Source organism: Oncorhynchus masou, chromosome 22 (assembly GCF_036934945.1).
Source record: "Oncorhynchus masou masou isolate Uvic2021 chromosome 22, UVic_Omas_1.1, whole genome shotgun sequence".
Lineage (NCBI taxonomy): Eukaryota > Metazoa > Chordata > Actinopteri > Salmoniformes > Salmonidae > Oncorhynchus > Oncorhynchus masou.
This window is the reverse complement of record NC_088233.1, coordinates 4,850,422-4,871,792: the sequence shown is the minus strand read 5'-3', so window position 1 is coordinate 4,871,792 and position 21,371 is coordinate 4,850,422. Positions and strand designations below refer to the sequence as shown.

At 46.6% G+C, this 21,371-nt stretch overlaps 1 protein-coding gene across 3 annotated transcripts in view; it reads left to right on the top strand.

The window, feature by feature from the left end:
- Nucleotides 1-21,371, top strand: part of LOC135508917 (tumor protein p53-inducible protein 11-like) — a 90,903-nt gene that overhangs the window by 63,432 nt on the left and 6,100 nt on the right. For all 3 annotated transcript variants that reach the window (XM_064929135.1, XM_064929134.1, XM_064929136.1), the window contains 3 exons: nt 12,370-12,509; nt 20,830-20,888; nt 21,003-21,051. In XM_064929135.1, the coding sequence (XP_064785207.1) occupies nt 12,381-12,509; nt 20,830-20,888; nt 21,003-21,051 (237 nt within the window). In that variant the 5' untranslated portion in view covers nt 12,370-12,380. The remainder of the gene's footprint in view (nt 1-12,369; nt 12,510-20,829; nt 20,889-21,002; nt 21,052-21,371) is intronic.

The following is a 21,371-nucleotide window of genomic DNA, read 5'->3' as shown; positions in this document are numbered from 1 at the left end:
GACTGCATGGTAGTGTACTGCAGTGAAGTGGACTGCATGGTAGTGTACTGTAGTGAAGTGGACTGCATGGTAGTGTACTGCATGGTAGTGTAGTGAAGTGTACTGCATGGTAGTGTAGTGAAGTGGACTGCATGGTAGTGGACTGCATGGTAGTGGACTGCATGGTAGTGGACTGCATGGTAGTGGACTGCATGGTAGTGGACTGCATGGTAGTGTAGTGAAGTGGACTGCATGGTAGTGGACTGCATGGTAGTGGACTGCATGGTAGTGGACTGCATGGTAGTGGACTGCATGGTAGTGGACTGGACTGCATGGTAGTGGACTGCATGGTAGTGGACTGCATGGTAGTGGACTGCATGGTAGTGGACTGCATGGTAGTGGACTGCATGGTAGTGGACTGCATGGTAGTGGACTGCATGGTAGTGGACTGCATGGTAGTGGACTGCATGGTAGTGTAGTGAAGTGGACTGCATGGTAGTGTAGTGAAGTGGACTGCATGGTTGTGTAGTGAAGTGGACTGCATGGTAGTGTAGTGAAGTGGACTGCATGGTAGTGTAGTGAAGTGGACTGCATGGTAGTGTAGTGAAGTGGACTGCATGGTAGTGTAGTGAAGTGGACTGCATGGTAGTGTAGTGAAGTGGACTGCATGGTAGTGTAGTGAAGTGGACTGCATGGTAGTGTAGTGAAGTGTACTGCATGGTAGTGTACTGGACTGCATGGTAGTGGACTGCATGGTAGTGGACTGCATGGTAGTGGACTGCATGGTAGTGGACTGGACTGCATGGTAGTGGACTGCATGGTAGTGGACTGCATGGTAGTGTACTGAAGTGAAGTGTACTGCATGGTAGTGTACTGCATGGTAGTGGACTGCATGGTAGTGGACTGCATGGTAGTGTACTGGACTGCATGGTAGTGGACTGCATGGTAGTGGACTGTAGTGAAGTGGACTGCATGGTAGTGGACTGCATGGTAGTGGACTGCATGGTAGTGTACTGCAGTGAAGTGGACTGCAGTGAAGTGGACTGCAGTGAAGTGGACTGCAGTGTAGTGGACTGCAGTGTAGTGGACTGCATGGTAGTGGACTGCATGGTAGTGGACTGAAGTGAAGTGTACTGCATGGTAGTGGACTGCATGGTAGTGGACTGCATGGTAGTGGACTGCATGGTAGTGGACTGCATGGTAGTGGACTGCATGGTAGTGGACTGCATGGTAGTGTAGTGAAGTGGACTGCATGGTAGTGGACTGCATGGTAGTGGACTGCATGGTAGTGGACTGCATGGTAGTGGACTGCATGGTAGTGGACTGCATGGTAGTGTACTGCATGGTAGTGTACTGCAGTGAAGTGGACTGCATGGTAGTGTACTGTAGTGAAGTGGACTGCATGGTAGTGTACTGCATGGTAGTGTAGTGAAGTGTACTGCATGGTAGTGTAGTAAAGTGGACTGCATGGTAGTGTAGTGAAGTGTACTGCATGGTAGTGTAGTGAAGTGGACTGCATGGTAGTGGACTGCATGGTAGTGGACTGCATGGTAGTGGACTGCATGGTAGTGGACTGCATGGTAGTGGACTGCATGGTAGTGGACTGTAGTGAAGTGGACTGCATGGTAGTGTACTGCAGTGAAGTGGACTGCATGGTAGTGTACTGTAGTGAAGTGGACTGCATGGTAGTGTACTGCATGGTAGTGTAGTGAAGTGTACTGCATGGTAGTGTAGTGAAGTGGACTGCATGGTAGTGGACTGCATGGTAGTGGACTGCATGGTAGTGGACTGCAGTGAAGTGGACTGCATGGTAGTGGACTGCATGGTAGTGGACTGCATGGTAGTGTACTGCATGGTAGTGGACTGCATGGTAGTGGACTGCATGGTAGTGGACTGCATGGTAGTGGACTGCATGGTAGTGGACTGCATGGTAGTGTACTGTAGTGAAGTGGACTGCATGGTAGTGTACTGCATGGTAGTGTACTGCATGGTAGTGGACTGCATGGTAGTGGACTGCATGGTAGTGGACTGCATGGTAGTGGACTGCATGGTAGTGTACTGCATGGTAGTGTACTGCATGGTAGTGTACTGCATGGTAGTGGACTGCATGGTAGTGTACTGCAGTGAAGTGGACTGCATGGTAGTGGACTGCATGGTAGTGGACTGCATGGTAGTGGACTGCATGGTAGTGGACTGCATGGTAGTGGACTGCATGGTAGTGGACTGCATGGTAGTGTACTGTAGTGAAGTGGACTGCATGGTAGTGTACTGTAGTGAAGTGGACTGCATGGTAGTGGACTGCATGGTAGTGGACTGCAGTGAAGTGTACTGCATGGTAGTGTACTGCATGGTAGTGGACTGCATGGTAGTGGACTGTAGTGAAGTGGACTGCATGGTAGTGTACTGTAGTGAAGTGGACTGCATGGTAGTGTACTGTAGTGAAGTGGACTGCATGGTAGTGGACTGCATGGTAGTGGACTGTAGTGAAGTGGACTGCATGGTAGTGTACTGTAGTGAAGTGGACTGCATGGTAGTGTACTGCATGGTAGTGGACTGCATGGTAGTGGACTGCATGGTAGTGAAGTGGACTGCATGGTAGTGAAGTGGACTGCATGGTAGTGAAGTGGACTGCATGGTAGTGAAGTGGACTGCATGGTAGTGAAGTGGACTGCATGGTAGTGAAGTGGACTGCATGGTAGTGAAGTGGACTGCATGGTAGTGAAGTGGACTGCATGGTAGTGAAGTGGACTGCATGGTAGTGGACTGCATGGTAGTGGACTGCATGGTAGTGGACTGCATGGTAGTGGACTGCATGGTAGTGGACTGCATGGTAGTGGACTGCATGGTAGTGTACTGCATGGTAGTGTACTGCATGGTAGTGAAGTGGACTGCATGGTAGTGGACTGCATGGTAGTGGACTGCATGGTAGTGGACTGCATGGTAGTGTACTGCATGGTAGTGTACTGAAGTGAAGTGTACTGCATGGTAGTGTACTGCATGGTAGTGTACTGCATGGTAGTGTACTGCATGGTAGTGGACTGCATGGTAGTGGACTGCATGGTAGTGGACTGCATGGTAGTGGACTGCATGGTAGTGGACTGCATGGTAGTTGACTGCATGGTAGTGGACTGCATGGTAGTGGACTGCATGGTAGTGGACTGCATGGTAGTGGACTGCATGGTAGTGGACTGCATGGTAGTGTACTGTAGTGAAGTGGACTGCATGGTAGTGTACTGTAGTGAAGTGGACTCTAATGTAACTGTGTGGTTTGTCGACTTAGATTTCCCGTCAAGGCCGACTAAAAATAATAATAAAATAAAAATTTGCAGTCAGATTTTTCAGTCAGTGTTACAGATTTTTGTTAACAGAGGGACACGTCTTAATCCCTTAATTCAAAAACGAAATGTATAATTTTAAAAGCACTAATTACTTGGCATGTCTACCACTTACTTCTGTAAACTTTCATAATCCCCCCGTGAGATACTACAACGTATCATAAAGATATATTGTGGGTTTTTTGATAACAGAATGACCAGACACTTGTCAATATTTCTCAAACTTTTATAAAGGCAAATAAAATCTGCAAAAATAAACATAAATGTTGATTTTTTAACTTTTTCGAGTAGATGTTTTTTTTAAGACCCCTTTTCCATCTGTGTGACTATATATCAAAGCCTTTTGTTTATTCCTCAGTTTTAGTTTGGGAAATGGTTAAGACGTGTCTCTTTGCCTTCATTTCTCCCCCTAAATATAGACTCTTACCTTTCACATGTTGGTGCTCATGGGTCCTTTTCCCCCCATGGAAATTGTATGATTCAGATGACGTTATCTAGATTAGGGAAGGCGATTTTTTTGTATTGATCAATTAAATTTGAGTTATGTTTGATCCATAGGGGTTTTATTAGTCCTGTTTGTGTAAGAATGATGTGAATCTCACCTTTAAAAAAAATGTTTTTAACCTATATCACATTAACCCAACTCAGGGCTCTGTCCTCTCTCTCCGTTCCTGCATTTGAATCACCACCTATAAATACCCTTTAACGTCAGCCAAACTGTGACCTCACACAGCTGGTGAGGAAAAGGGCTATTCTAGGATCATTTTGTGATCTCATAAGGCACGAGATAACAACACGGCCTACCTGATCCTAGATCAGCACTCCTATTCTGAGCTCTATGAATGAGGCCAGCTGTTCTCTGTCTTAGTCTGGATTGATATCATTTGGCCAAATTGGGAGGGGGGGGGGGTAGACTTGTGACGACAGCCCCAGGTTCCGACCCTTCGGGAATGGTCCGCACTTGACCCAACTAGACATTCAGTGCAGTAGTTAGTGAAAATATCTGAGTGACAGTCCCAGATTCAGCAGGATACATCCGACTTAAGGTCAGACTGCTCAGAACCATGAAATCAAACATAAGTAAAGTTAAAAGAAGAAGTTTGTCTTCTGTGCCCATATGAATAACCCCTATGATGAGATGTTCTTCTTCTCTGTTTTTGATGAGAGAGATGTTCTTCTTCTCTGTTTTTGATGAGAGAGATGTTCTTCTTCCCTGCTTTTGTTTGATTATTTCACTGCTATACTGTGTTGGATCTTGTCCAGCCATCTTGTCTCAAGAGGAACACAATGGAAATAAGTCCCACACTGTATTTTGTTATCCTCCATAATATTATTCATGTGCATGTATGGCTTTTTTCTAAGTTATATATATATATATTTTTCATAGTCGAATTAATCAACTAAAGTGACTGATTCATTGAGTCTGAGTCATAAATCCACCGTTAGTCTGGCAGACTTCTGATTATTGTATATAGATTACTGTTGAGTGTGGAAACTAGTGGGAGACTTGAGGCGTCCTACTGAGACCTACTGCATTATGAAGACACTGATAAATGAGTGGAGATTTGTTCCAGACCTGTTTCGTGCTGACATTCCACTCTGTAATTTTGTCATATGCTGTTACCCAGGCTATGGATGTTGGGGAAAGAGAAGTGTGTTGCTGTGGGCAGTATACTGTAGACTCTCTTAGAATGTTAGCACAGACTGTTTGTTACCCAGGCTATGGATGTTGGGGGAAAGAGAAGTGTGCTGCTGTGGGCAGTATACTGTAGACTCTCAGTGAGAATGTTAGCACAGACTGTTTGTTACCCAGGCTATGGATGTTGGGGAAAGAGAAGTGTGTTGCTGTGTGCAGTATACTGTAGACTCTCAGTGAGAATGTTAGCACAGACTGTTTGTTACCCAGGCTATGGATGTTGGGGGAAAGAGAAGTGTGTTGCTGTGGGAAGGAGTTGAGGCTGATTCATGTCAAGTGATGCAGGTTAACCTGTCAGGTGTGTGTGTGTGTGTGTGTGTGTGTGTGTGTGTGTGTGGAGTGAGGACTATGCTTCAGGATATATACTCACACCATTGTGTGCAGGCTGGCCTAGGTGGAGTGGTCTCACACAAGCCCACAGAGGGAGATTTCGTCAAGCAGTGAAGTCTCAGCTCTGTCCTCCTTGTCTGCATCAAAGTAGCTGTCCTTCCCACAATGCTCGATGCTAGGTACGACATAGTAAAGAGGCTCAGAGAGAGTGCCACTGAATCGCTTGTGCATAGCCTCGTGTACTTTTGTATGTTTTAACCCCACGGTCTGTTGGCAGTTTTGTTGAGCAGGTGTTTCAATGCCGTGAAGGGGAGGCAGACGCAGTTCAGCTTATTTCTCCAGTCAGTAGTTCGAATGGAGCTAGGAGTGTTTATGTTTCAAACATGTTCTCAAAATGCCATTGAAATGGCAGCAACGGTATGAGATCCTGCGCATTCTTGAGCATGCAGGCTTTCCTCAGTACAGACTCCTCGTAGAGCATGCAGGCTTTCCTCAGTACAGAATCCTCGTAGAGCATGCAGGCTTTCCTCAGTACAGAATCCTCGAAGAGCATGCAGGCTTTCCTCAGTACAGACTCCTCGTAGAGCATGCAGGCTTTCCTCAGTACAGAATCCTCGTAGAGCATGCAGGCTTTCCTCAGTACAGAATCCTCGTAGAGCATGCAGGCTTTCCTCGGTACAGAATCCTCGTAGACCCACGGCTTTCCTCGGTACAGAATCCTCGTAGACCCACGGCTTTCCTCGGTACAGAATCCTCGTAGACCCACGGCTTTCCTCGGTACAGAATCCTCGTAGACCCACGGCTTTCCTCGGTACAGAATCCTCGTAGACCCACGGCTTTCCTCGGTACAGAATCCTCGTAGACCCACGGCTTTCCTCGGTACAGAATCCTCGTAGACCCACGGCTTTCCTCGGTACAGAATCCTCGTAGACCCACGGCTTTCCTCGGTACAGAATCCTCGTAGACCCACGGCTTTCCTCGGTACAGAATCCTCGTAGACCCACGGCTTTCCTCGGTACAGAATCCTCGTAGACCCACGGCTTTCCTCGGTACAGAATCCTCGTAGATGTGAGTTTCAACAATCATGCGTAACTCTGGTAGGGCAACATCTCAAAAATAGTGTGTACTCGGGGCTCGACCAGTCGGCCGAAAGCCAACGTCATCCACAACAGATCACGGTTGATTGTCAAGGGCAATGAATCCATTGTCCTGGCGTTAATCGATTTCACCTTTTGTTGTTGTCGCCTCGCTGCAATTGTCTTACCTTTTCAAATAACGGCTCGACTTCAACTTTAGTTGTTGGAAGTGTGCGCTTGGTATTTTTCTGCTTCTGTTCTGTGTAGCGCTGTATTTTTCTTGTGGCGTCATCACGTCATCTACCTACGTTATACAGGTATGCACGTCATCACCTGCTGTTGTTTTGCTAGCAGATTAGCTGTTGTTGTCTCACCTACTGTTTTAGCTAGCTCTCCCAATCAACACCTGTGATTACTGTATGCCTCGCTGTATGTCTCTCTCAAATGTCAATATGCCTTGTATACTCTTGTTCAGGTTAGTTATCATTGTTTTAGTTTACAATGGAGCCCCGAGTTCCACTCTTCATACCCCTGATACCTCCTTTGTGCCACCTCCCACACATGCGGTGACCTCACCCATTACAACCAGCATGTCCAGAGATACAACCTCTCTCATCATCACCCAGTGCCTGGGCTTACCTCCGCTGTACCCGCACCCCACCATACCCCTGTCTGCGCATTATGCTCTGAATATATTCTACCATGCCCAGAAATCTACTCCTTTTATTCTTTGTCCCCGACGCTCTTGGCAACCAGTTTTGATAGCCTTTAGCCACACCCTCATACTACTCCTCCTCTGTTCCGCGGGTGATGTGGAGGTAAACCCAGGCCCTGCATGTCCCCAGGCACCCTCATTTGTTGACTTCTGTGATCGAAAAAGCCTTGGTTTCATGCATGTCAACATCAGAAGCCTCCTCCCTAAGTTTGTTTTACTCACTGCTTTAGCACACTCTGCTAACCCTTATGTCCTTGTCGTGTCTGAATCCTGGCTCAGGAAGGCCACCAAAAATTCTGAGATTTCCATACACAACTATAACATGTTCCGTCAAGATAGAACTGCCAAAGGGGGAGGAGTTGCAGTCTACTGCAGAGAGCCTGCAAAGTAATGTCATACTTTCCAGGTCCATACCCAAACAGTTCAAACTACTAATTTTTTAAATTACTCTCTCCAGAAATAAGTCTCTCACTGTTGCCGCCTGCTATCGACCCCCCCCCCCCTCAGCTCCCAGCTGTGCCCTGGACACCATTTGTGAATTGATCGCCCCCCATCTAGCTTCAGAGTTTGTTCTGTTAGGTGACCTAAACTGGGATATGCTTAACACCCCGGCCGTCCTACAATCTAAGCTAGATGCCCTCAATCTCACACAAATCATCAAGGAACCCACCAGGTACAACCCTAAATCTGTAAACAAGGGCACCCTCATAGACGTCATCCTGACCAACTGGCCCTCCAAATACACCTCCGCTGTCTTCAACCAGGATCTCAGCGATCACTACCTCATTGCCTGTATCCGCTACGGATCCGCAGTCAAACGACCACCCCTCATCACTGTCAAAGACTCCCTAAAACACTTCTGTTAGCAGGCCTTTCTAATCGACCTGGCTCGGGTATCCTGGAAGGACATTGACCTCATCCCGTCAGTTGAGGATGCCTGGTCATTCTTTAAAAGTAACTTCCTCACCATTTTAGATAAGCATGCTCCGTTCAAAAAATGTAGAACTAAGAACAGATATAGCCCTTGGTTCACTCCAGACCTGACTGCCCTCGACGACCAGCACAAAAACATCCTGTGGCGGACTGCAATAGCATCGAATAGCCCCCGTGACATGCAACTGTTCAGGGAAGTCAGGAACTAATCAGTCAGGAAAGCTAAGGCCAGCTTCTTCAGGCAGAAATTTGCATCCAACTCCAAAAAGTTCTGGGACACTGTGAAGTCCATGGAGAACAAGGGCACCTCCTCCCAGCTGCCCACTGCACTGAGGCTAGGTAACACTATCACCACCGATAAATCCATGATTATCGAAAACTTCAACAAGCATTTCTCAACAGCTGGCCATGCCTTCCGCCTGGCTACTCCAACCTCGGCCAACAACTCCCCCCCCCCGCAGCTACTCGCCCAAGCCTCTCCAGGTTCTCCTTTACCCAAATCCAGATAGCAGATGTTCTGAAAGAGCTGCAAAACCTGGACCCGTACAAATCAGCTGGGCTTGACAATCTGGACCCTCTATTTCTGAAACTATCCGCCGCCATTGTCGCAACCCCTATTACCAGCCTGTTCAACCTCTCTTTCATATCATCTGAGATCCCCAAGATTTGAAAGCTGCCGCAGTCATCCCCGTCTCAAAGGGGGAGACACCCTGGACCCAAACTGTTACAGACCAAATCCATCCTGCCCATCTAAGGTCTTCGAAAGCCAAGTCAACAAACAGGTCACTGACCATCTCGAATCCCACCGTACCTTCTCCGCTGTGCAATCTGGTTTCCGAGCCGGTCACGAGTGCACCTCAGCCACGCTCAAAGTACTAAACGATATCATAACTGCCATCGATGAAAGACAGTACTGTGCAGCCGTCTTCATCGACCTTGCCAAGGCTTTCGACTCTGTCAATCACCATATTCTTATCGGCAGACTCAGTAGCCTCGGTTTTTCTGATGACTGCCTTGCCTGGTTCACCAACTACTTTGCAGTTCAGTGTGTCAAATCGGAGGGCATGCTGTCCTGTCTTCTGGCAGTCTATGGGGGTGCCACAGGGTTCAATTCTCGGGCCGACTCGTTTCTCTGTATATATCAATGATGTTGCTCTTGCTGCGGGCGATTCCCTGATCCACCTCTACGCAGACGACACCATTCTGTATACTTCCGGCCCGTCCTTGGACACTGTGCTATCTAACCTCCAAACGAGCTTCAATGCCATACAACACTCCTTCCGTGGCCTCCAACTGCTCTTAAATGCTAGTAAAACCAAATGCATGCTTTTCAACACCTTTTCTGCACCCGCATGCCCGACTAGCATCACCACCCTGGATGGTTCCGACCTTGAATATGTGGACATCTATAAGTACCTAGGTGTCTGGCTAGACTGTAAACTCTCCTTCCAGACTCATATCAAACATCTCCAATCTAAAAAAAAATCTAGAGTTGGCTTTCTATTCCGCAACAAAGCCTCCTTCACTCATGCCGCCAAACTTAACCTGGTAAAACTGACTATCCTACCGATCCTCGACTTCGGCGATGTCATCTACAAAATAGCTTCCAACACTCTACTCACCAAACTGGATGCAGTTTATCACAGTGCCATCCGTTTTGTCACTAAAGCACCTTATACCACCCACCACTGCGACCTGTATGCTCTAGTCGGCTGGCGCTCGCTACATATTCGTCGCCAGACCCACTGGCTCCAGGTCATCTACAAGTCCATGCTAGGTAAAGCTCTACCTTATCTCAGTTCACTGGTCATGATGGCAACAGCCATCCGTAGCACGCGCTCCAGCAGGTGTATCTCACTGATCATCCCTGAAGCCACACCTCATTTGACCGCCTTTCGTTCCAGTTCTCTGCTGCCTGTGACTGGAACAAATGGCAAAAATCGCTGAAATTGGAGACTTATCTCCCTCACCAACTTCAAACATCTACTATCTGAGCAGCTAACCGATCGCTGCAGCTGTACATAGTCTATCGGTAAATAGCCCACCCAATTTTACCTACCTCATTCCCATACTGTTTTTATTTATTTACTTTTCTGCTCTTTTGCACACCAATATCTCTACCTGTACATGACCGTCTGATCATTTATCACTCCAGTGTTAATCAGGAAAATTGTAATTATTCGCCTACCTCCTCATGCCTTTTGCACACAATGTATATAGACTCTCTTTTTTTTACTGTGTTATTGACTTGTTAATTGTTTACTCCATGTGTAACTCTGTTGTCTGTTCACACTGCTATGCTTTATCTTGGCCAGGTCGCAGTTGCAAATGAGAACTTGTTCTCAACTAGCCTACCTGGTTAAATAAAGGTAAAAAATAAAAATAAAAAATCTACCTACGCTATACGGGTATGGCACGTCATCTACCTACGTTATACGGGTATGGCACGTCATCTACCTACGCTATACGGGTATGGCACGTCATCTACCTACGTTATACGGGTATGGCACGTCATCTACCTACGCTATACGGGTATGGCACGTCATCTACCTACGCTATACGGGTATGGCACGTCATCTACCTACGTTATACGGGTATGGCACGTCATCTACCTACGCTATACGGGTATGGCACGTCATCTACCTACGTTATACGGGTATGGCACGTCAGCTTTGACATCGGTTTTGCACATCGGCGTTAAACTCCGGCCGATGCAGATGCTGGTATTTTTTAAGCTGATATCATCTGATACTGATATTGTGCATCCCTAGTTGAAATGTTTAAATGTATTTTTCCATATATAGACACACACCCTACGTGTGTGTGTGAGTAAAATCAACAACATATGCACTGAGCTTGTCTGATACTTTTAAACACACTGTTTTGATTAAATAATTAACCCAAATTACTCAGCATGATGGTCGCACTGTTAAAAACAATTACAGCGAGTGCCTGTGTGACTGGCGAACGTGGTCTCTCTCTCTCCTCCCTACTACAGCAAGGGTTTGTTGTGCTGTCTGTGCTCAAGCTGTGACGACATTTCAGCCATTTAGTTTCTTTCTTGTTTCTGACCTGAAAAGTTCTGTTACCGAAATCCCTAATTTGTTTACGAAAAACATTACATTTTTCCTCAACCCTTGCTCTCTTTACGATAAACATGTAAGCATCACATGCATGTGACCAATAGGGCCTGACCGATAGCCTATCCATAATTACATCAACAGGTTGGTTATAACAAACTCCGAACACCACAACACGTGACCGCAAAATGGATGTGGAGGATGTGAAAAAGAAACTCGAAACAGGCATATGTTTGCTGGTTGCTCAGGAGGGAAAGGGAAAGTCAGATCTGTGGAAGACATTTGACTTACAGGGTCGGGACTGCCTGTGTCTGTAGTGGACCGGGCCGGGACTGCCTGTGTCTGTAGTGGACCGGGCCGGGACTGCCTGTGTCTGTAGTGGACCGGGCCGGGACTGCCTGTGTCTGTAGTGGACCGGGCCGGGACTGCCTGTGTCTGTAGTGGACCGGGCCGGGACTGCCTGTGTCTGTAGTGGACCGGGCCGGGACTGCCTGTGTCTGTAGTGGGATAACTCACAGTAGTCCTACCTAATGTTACATAGTAGTGGTGTGCATAAGATGCTGTACTCCCCCTATGGTAGTGTCATTTAATACAGTCTGGCCGTAACTGGGTTACTGCGATCTGGCCGGTGCGGGGTTACTGCGGTCTGGCCGTAGCGGGGTTACTGCGGTCTGGCCGTAGCGGGGTTACTGCGGTCTGGCCGTAACGGGGTTACTGCGGTCTGGCCGTAGCGGGGTTACTGCGGTCTGGCCGGTGCGGGGTTACTGCGGTCTGGCCGTAACGGGGTTACTGCGAATCTGGCCGGTACGGGGTTACTGCGTTCTGGCCGGTACGGGGTTACTGCGTTCTGGCCGGTACGGGGTTACTGCGGTCTGGCCGTAACGGGGTTACTGCGGTCTGGCCGGTACGGGGTTACTGCGGTCTGGCCGGTACGGGGTTACTGCGGTCTGGCCGGTACGGGGTTACTGCGGTCTGGCCGGTACGGGGTTACTGCGGTCTGGCCGGTACGGGGTTACTGCGGTCTGGCCGGTACGGGGTTACTGCGGTCTGGCCGGTACGGGGTTACTGCGGTCTGGCCGGTACGGGGTGTACATCTCCACCCTCTCTCCTCTCCACCCTCTCCCTTTCTTGTTGATTTTTCACATGATTGTTCTGGAAGGGACCATGCAACCTTTGTATTCACTCCATAATTGCTAAACGTGTCTCTGTCTCTCTCTCGCTCCAGGTTATTGTGCCATGGCCTCTAAGTCACATCCTCCTCTAATGAAGAAACACAGTCAGTCAGATCTGGTGAGCCGGCTGAAGACCAGGAAGATACTGGGGGTCGGAGGAGAGGACGACGATGGAGAGGTGCATAGGTCAAAGGTCTGTATCATTTTTAGATCCTAAATATACAGAAAAAGGTGTAGCGTTTTGCTCATTGTCCATCATGGTGAATCAATCATGGGCTTGGTGCCCATTGCCTGGAGAAAAATTCTGCATGGTTGAATCCATTAGAAGTAGTGTGTAAGTGGATAGAATGGAGAATACCGACTGGCTTTTTAACTGAGTTCATAGATTATTACCCATCATGCAACATGACCGCTCAATCACACTCGCACGCTATTGTGAAGGTAAATCATTCCTAATGAACCATTATGTTAATTTAAGATAATCTATAGTGCTTCCACGTCTTGAGTAATATCGTTTTCTTGATGACTTGCTTATTGCAGCACAATGCACCGAATGATAACATGTCATCACTCAGTGTCCTTCGTATTGCCTTGGCAGTCAATACGTTGGCCCACCTCTCACTTTGTTCTATTGTGTTTACTGTAATCCCCTATTACAAACCAGTGAATGTTGACCTTCTGCTTGTCTCGGTGTCCTTCGTATTGCCTTGGCAGTCAATACGTTGGCCCACCTCTCACTTTGTTCTATTGTGTTTACTGTAATCCCCTATTACAAACCAGTGAATGTTGACCTTCTGCTTGTCTCGGTGTCCTTCGTATTGCCTTGGCAGTCAATATGTTGGCCCACCTCTCACTTTGTTCTATTGTGTTTACTGTAATCCCCTATTACAATCCAGTGAATGTTGACCTTCTGCCTGCCTGCCTGCTGAGATGCTTAGTCCTCTGAGATCCTGTCTCGCCCCTCACTCTTCCCTTCCCTCACTTTCCCCCCCTCTCTCGCCCCTCACTCTTCCCTTCCCTCACGTTCGCCCCCTCTCTCTCGCCCCTCTTCCTTTCCATTCCCTCACGTTCCCCCCCCCTCCCTGCCCACCTGCCTCTCTCACTCACTTACTCAGTCACACAGATGCTTAGTGAGAGAGACAGATATTAGAGGTACAGGACACAGACACTCAGTTCTACTGGAGACACACGATGCCAAGAGTGAGTGACGCTGTCATCAAGGCAAAGGGTGGCTACTTTGAAAAATGTCAAATAGAGAATATATTTTGATTTGTATAACACTTTTTGTTGGTTACTACATGATTCCATATGTGTTATTTCATAGTGTTGATGTCTTCACTATTAATTCTACAATGTAGAAAATAGTCAAAGAAAAACCCTTGAATGAGTAGATGTCATCTTTTGACTGGTACGATGTCGATTTAACAGCATTCTTACATAGGTATTTATCTTGTACAGGTGAGAGAGGGCAGTGTCCAGTGCAATGGTGATAGTGGTATGTGAATTGAAGTGGGTCTAGGGTGTCAGGTAAGGTGGAGGTGATATGATCCTTGACTAGTCTCTCAAAGCACTTCATGATGACAGAAGTGAGTGCTTCGGGGCGATAGTCATTTAGTTCAGTTACCTTCGCTTTCTAAGTCACATGAACATCTTGATACAAGTGGGGACAACAGACAGGATATGGAGAGATTGAATGTGTTTGTTAACACTCCAGCCAGCTGGTCCTTCACATGCTCTGAGGAGCCGGTTTGGGATGCAGTCTGGGCCGGCGAGGGTTAACACGCTTAAATGACTTACTCACATCCGCCATGGGAGGAACGAGAGCACACAGTCCTTGTGAGTGGTGGGGGCCTGCGTCGGCGGCTCACATGCTGTTTTCCTCAAAGCGGGGGAAGGTGTTTAGCTTTCCCGGGAGCGAGGCGTCGGTGTCCGTGGTGGCTGGCTTTTCCCTTCTTATAATCGTTGATTGTCTGGAGTCCCTGACACATCGGCCTCGTGTCTGAGCCGTTCCAGTGGATACACAACACTATTACTGTACAGACTAGCCAAAAGCTACTGCTACAATGATTTTTATTTTTTTGGGGGGAGGGTGTGCTGTGGGATTATTTAAGATGCTTTTTGAAGAGGTGTAGTGTTTCAGATGTTTTCAGAAGATGGTCAGGGACTCTGCTGTCCTAGCATCAGGGGGAAGATGGACAGGGACTCTGATGTCCTAGCTCCAGGGGGAAGATGGTCAGGGACTCTGCTGTCCTAGCATCAGGGGGAAGACGGGCAGGGGACTCTGCTGTCCTAGCTTCAGGGGGAAGATGGACAGGGACTCTGCTGTCCTAGCTTCAGGGGGAAGATGGACAGGGACTCTGCTGTCCTAGCATCAGGGGGAAGACGGGCAGGGACTCTGCTGTCCTAGCATCAGGGGGAAGATGGACAGGGACTATGCTGTCCTAGCATCAGGGGGAAGATGGACAGGGACTCTGCTGTCCTAGCATCAGGGAGAAGATGGTCAGGGACTCTGCTGTCCTAGCATCAGGGGGAAGACGGTCAGGGACTCTGCTGTCCTAGCATCAGGGGAAGACGGACAGGGACTCTGCTGTCCTAGCTTCAGGGGGAAGATGGACAGGGACTCTGCTGTCCTAGCTTCAGGGGGAAGATGGACAGGGACTCTGCTGTCCTAGCATCAGGGGGAAGCTGGCTCCACCATTGTGTTGCCAGAACAGAGAAGTGCTTTGGCTGGGCTGAAAGGGAGCTGCCCTCTTGAGCATAGCCTCTAGGTAACGTGGAGGCGGTTCCTCGTGCTGCTCTGTAGGGAAGCACCATGGTCTTGTAGCGAATGTGAGCTTTGACTGGAAGCCAATGGAGTGTGAGGAGGAGTGGGGTGATCAGCTATATAAACATTTGACTTATAAGAAAGAAGAATTTAGTTCCTTAACACAATTTTCTGCTCGTCTGCCAGTGTTAATGATTCCATCTCCCCCCGAGGAGAAAAATAAATGTTATTGGAATTACAAGTAATTGCTTTGTTATCTGTAGACTAGCAAACACAGACAATGAAATGGTGTTGTTTTTTTTGTTTCAGTTGAGTTGCCGTAAGCACCTCATCAGCCTCCGCTCAGACAACAACACCCCTGGGAGATCACAATCATATTACAAATAGAGAGCGGGAGGTTGGTTTGGAGGAAGGTTTCGTCTTAGGACGCGTGCACACACACACACACACACTTCGTCCTTGTAAACAAAGGAGGGAAGTCGGCCGGCTGTTACCCACTGTCCTTCTGTTTCCTGGCCTTCCCCGTGCTCTGAAACAAACATTTTACTTAGGCCAGTGATATTGTCGTCGTCCCTCCGGCCTTGAGACACATCTCGTCTGCTGTAAAGCACTCTGACTCCTGTGGTGCTGGGAGGGATGTAATGGTTCTGGCATGAAGACCGATACAGAAGGATGTAAGTGTAGGCTACGCACTGGATCACAATGAACTGAACAATGACGTCGGTGTGATTTGTACTAGGATGGTCATTGAGTTGTGTGTTTTTTTTGTTGCCAAGGCTGAGAGATGAGGAGCGGGGAATGAGAATAGCAATGGACTGAAGAGGACTCGGGGGCTGTGGGATATGATATTCATCATTATTTCAACTCTGCCTGTCTAAATTCAGCCTGGCTTTGTCTCTTAAGTGATTTGGTGTCAAAGCTAGACCATAACAGTTTAGATTACCGTATGCTCCTCTCTCCTCACATTGTGGATTTCTTCCTTTTCCTGTCCCATTTCTCTTCCCCTCCTCCTGTTTCTTCTGTTTCTTCTCCTCCTGTTTCTCCTCCCGTTTCTCCTGTTTCTTCTCCTGTTTCTCCTCCCATTTCTCCTGTTTCTTCCCCTCCTCCTGTTTCTCCTGTTTCTTCTTCTCCTCCCGTTTGTCCTCCACCCGTTTCTCCCGTTTCTCCTCCCATTTCTCCCGTTTCTCCTCCTCCTCCTCAGCCAAGTCCTTTGCTTTTCCTCTTGTTATATAATTCTCAAGCCAATTCTAAAGTCATACTGTTAGATAACACAGGCATGTGTATGCTCTGCTTAGGCTCGTGTTAGGACTGGCTGCACACCAGAATCCCCACCTTATCTTCCTGTCTTTGCATGTACCTACTTCCTGTCTTAAAGAGATTCTCCAGTACTTGTGTATACTTTTTAGCCAGTAGTTCTGAACGTAGCACTCACGAGCCAAAAGGGGTCCCTGAAAAATGGTGAACAGCGTCACATATGAGCAGATATGAGCACGGCGTGATTTCTCTCGCTCTCGCTGTGTGTGCATCGTGCTAGCGGTCACTCTCAAATGGCGAAGCGGCTGAAGCTCATTGGTTAGAACATTTTAATTGCTAGGGGGGCTGACCCAAATGTCACGGCACAGTTTCCAGAAAAGCAGTTGCTTTCGAACGATGGATTTCTTGCTGTTTTTGAAAGGTTTTTACCAGCTCAGTCAGGTTAACTTCTTGCGTCGAGCAATCCCGTATCCGGGAGCGTAATCATAGCCTCAAGCTCATTAGCATAACGCAACGTTAACTATTCATGAAAATCGCAAATGAAATTAAATCTATTCATTCACAAGCTTAGCCTTTTGTTAACAACACTGTCATCTCAGATTTTCAAAATATGCTTTTCAACCATCGCTATACAAGCATTTGTGTAAGAGTATTGATAGCTAGCATAGCATTAGCCTAGCATTCAGCAGGCAACATTTTCACAAAAACAAGAAAAGCATTCAAATAAAATAATTTACGTTTTAAGAACTTCAGATGTTTTCAATGAGGAGACTCAGATAGCAAATGTTCAGTTTTTCCAAAAAGATTATTTGTGTAGGAGAAATCGCTCTGTTTTGTTCATCACATTTGGCTAAGAAAAAACCCCAGAAAATTCAGTCATTACAATGCCAAACCTTTTTCCAAATCAACTTCATAATATCGACAGAAACATGGCAAACGTTGTTTAGAATCAATCCTCAAGGTGTTTTTCACATATCTATTCAATGATAAAACATTCGTGGCAGTTGCCTTTCTCCTCTGAAGCAAATGGTAAAATGCACGCAGCTGGAGATTACGCAATAATTTCGACGGAGGACACCAAGCGGGCACCTGGTAAATGTAGTCTCTTATGTTAATCTTCCAATGATATGCCTGCAAATACGTCACAATGCTGCAGACACCTTGGGGAAACGACAGAAAGTGTAGGCTCATTCCTGGCGCATTCACAGCCATATAAGGAGACATTGGAACACAGCGCCTTCAGAATCTGGGCCATTTCCTGTTTGAAATTTCATCTTGGTTTCGCCTGTAGCATCAGTTCTGTGGCACTCACAGATAATATCTTTGCAGTTTTGGAAACGTCAGTGTTTTCTTTCCAAAGCTGTCAATTATATGCAGAGTCGAGCATCTTTTCGTGACAAAATATCTTGTTTAAAACGGGAACGTTTTTTTTTATCCAAAAATTAAGAGCGCCCCCTATATCGAAGAAGTTAAGACCAGTGATTTTTTTTTTCCAAGTACCCCAAAACCTGCCACAGACAGAGAGAGCCAACCAGGCAGGACAAAGGCTTCAGTTTCACTAGACGGTGAAATACAGTGGTCGTGGCTGGAGAGATTAGGGCTGTACTCCGGCTCTTATCTTTCCCTTTCCGCTGCAATTTAGACTCCTTATTTTCCCCATTTCCTCCCTCTGTTATTTTGTGATTTGAACATTTTTATTTTTTAACCCTTTAACCAGGCAAGTCAGTTAAGAACAAATTCTTATTTTCAATGACGGCCTAGGAACAGTGGGTTAACTGCCTGGTCAGGGGCAGAATGACAGATTTGTACCTTGTCAGCTCAGGGGTTTGAACTTGCAACCTTCCGGTTACTAGTCCAACGCTCTAACCACTTGGCTACCCTGCCGCCTACATCTCAGTTTTGGGATCATCAACATCAAACTGAGACAGCCATGAAGCCACTTCAGGTCTTCTCATCTCCCTTAGATTGTGCAGTTGTGCCTTGAGGGGTCTATTCTCATTGATGAGAAGTAAAGAGATTTCCGAGAGATTCTGGAGAGGCATTACTGTAATGTAATGTAAAGTCACGTCTCGAACAAGCACAACACGCGCCTGACAGTCCCCCCCCACTCTAAGAAGGGCAGTGTAAATACAATTGTCTATTTTGAGCTCAATATTCATACCTGTAAAAATACTAAAAGCAGAGCAATGTTTTTGAAACAGCTGAAATTTATCAACATTCATTGTATTTCAGACATGTTTTATTGAGTTTCCACCTGACATTGCGAGAAGGGTGTGATTGCGGACCACAATTCTGGGCGTTCTTTTAATCCAGCCCCTGTGTTAATCCAGCCCCTGTGTTAATCCAGCCCCTGTGTTAATCCCCTGTGTTAATCCCAGCCCTTGTGTTAATCCAGCCCCTGTGTTAATCCAGCCCCTGTGTTAATCCAGCCCCTGTGTTAATCCCCTGTGTTAATCCCAGCCCTTGTGTTAATCCCCTGTGTTAATCCAGCCCCTGTGTTAATCCCCTGTGTTAATCCCCTGTGTTAATCCCCTGTGTTAATCCCCTGTGTTAATCCCCTGTGTTAATCCCAGCCCCTGTCCCCATAGGAGGCCTATTGCTTCTTGCTAGGCAGTCATTGTAAATAAGAGTTCGGTCTTAAATTACTTGCTTGGTTAAATAAAGGCTGAATAAAAAAATCATTTCTGCATTTGCATGAACCCCTTTTTTTAAACTTCTATTGGTCCATTTTTATGTTAAGACTCTGGTGTGGAGGCGGGGGTGGGGGCGGAGGCGGGGGTGGGGGCTGGGGTTGACAGTAGATGGTGTCAATTCACCATAACTTTGGATGCCAACTGCCGATTAACCCCAGAGAAGAAGGGGTGGAGTCTCTCTCACTCTCTCTCTCTCTCTCTCTTCTCTCTGTCATGGACTCTGTAGAGTGAGTGAGAGTCTCTAGAGAGTGTGTGAGCGTATTTGAGAGACTCAGACAATCACCAGTGAACCCTGTTCTGTTCTGGGCAATTTTCATTGTCCTGACAACCTCAAACCCTTCAAGTTCAAATGCGTAACGTCATCCTCACAGCTCGGGTCCTGTTCCCCTTTGGGCATATTGATTTCTGTCTGAAATAACAGACCTAATTCATCACTGGTCCAGTCGTGTCTCATCGCTGCGACTCCCGTACGCACTCGGGAGAGGCGAAGGTCGAGAGCCATGCCTCTTTAGGGAACACGACCCTGCCAAGCCTCACTGCTTCTTGACACACTGCTTGCATAACCCAGAAAAATGACTTGTGTCCTGCACAAAGTAGATGTCCTAACCGACTTGCCAAAACTATAGTTTGTTAACAAGACCTTTGTGGACTGGTTGAAAAAACGAGTTTTAATGACTCCAACCTAAGTGTATGTAACCTTCTGACTCCAACCTAAGTGTATGTAACCTTCTGACTCCCAACTGTACATACAGACACACACCTGCCCAGTGTAACCTTCTGACTCCAACCTGTAACCTTCTGACTCCAACTGTTCCTACTGCCGATTAAAGCGTGATATGAATTCATGTCAGTGAATTATCATGGGTTCTTCACTAAAAGACCATCTTATAGACTAATAAAATAGCAATGAATCTGCTGTAAAGTAGTTTTTGCTTCTTCCACAGTGATGACATAATGCTTTGTGCTTTGATTCTATTATTTGTTACTTTTACTTGTTTTTTTATTTCTTATTCGCATTTAAAAAATATATATACTGTACATACATACATACTGTACACACAGTGTATATATATATTTAAACGGCATTGTTGGTTAGGGACTCATAAGTAAGCATTTCACTGTGATACCTTTTGTATTCAACGCATCCGACTCATACAGGCAGATTTTATTTGTCTGTTTTTAAGGATCATGTGAATTTTATTAGCATTTATAGCCACTTTGCAGGGAAACATGTATTCTGCATGTGTCTTCAGTTTAGGGTTAGTTACTGTAAAAGTCATGAGGCATTGGCTCTGTAAATGTTTGCACGACATGCGAGGACATTTCATACCAATCTGTGTTGACTGTGTTGACTGCTGCACGGAATTTAGTTCATTTATGACTAAACAAGCATCTGATGTGTTGTCCCCATTAGGGGAGCGGGCCACGTCCCCATTCCCCATTGGGGGGCGGGCCGGCCACGTCCCCATTGGGGGGCGCGGGCTCTATCAATGTAAAGCACCATTCTTTGTCTGTGATGTATGGGATGTGTGTACGAGTGGTGTGTATGGGTGACGAAGAGCTAATTGCTAATTAGTACTAAATTCAATTTTTCTGTTAAATATAGTTTGTGATTAATCCAAGACCTTGTTGATGGGGCATCTGCTTCCGTGTGTTTGTTTTTAATTTTATTTTATGTGGTGTCTGCTTCCTCTGAATCTGTCAGGATCCTCCTCGATAGACCTAGAACTAGCTCTGATTTAGAAAACATCTTAATGATCCGCTCTTTCTATTTCTGTCTCTCTCTTTCTCTCTCCTCGCAGCTCAGTCAGATGCTGGGGAATGACATCAAGTATCAGGTGCGAGAGCCTGTTGGTCTAAGGTGAGAGAACACACTGGGGGGGGGTGTGTGATCATCTGACAGTAAAATTATACAATCTATTTAAATGGCAGTTTTTGGGTAAATCAATCTCTGTATGTAATTGTCTCTCTACAGGCTCTGGATCGCCATCTCTGCGTTTGCCTTCACAGTTATGGCCTTGATGGTGAGTGTCTCGATGACCTGGGTTCTAGCCACGCTCAAACTTCTGCAATGATGATTCTGATGTATAGAGAGTCACATTGGCCATTTAGAACCCAGAGGAGCCGTTTAGAACCCAGAGGAGCGGTTTAGAACCCAGAGGAGCGGTTTAGAACCCGGAGGAGCGGTTTAGAACCCAGAGGAGCGGTTTAGAACTATAGGGGGGTGGTGTAAATTAAGACTTAAATGTATTTTACATTGAACATCACACCGTTAAGGGAAATGTACAGTATCAGTCAAAGGTTTGACTCATTCCAGGGTTTAAAAAAAACATTTACAACTATT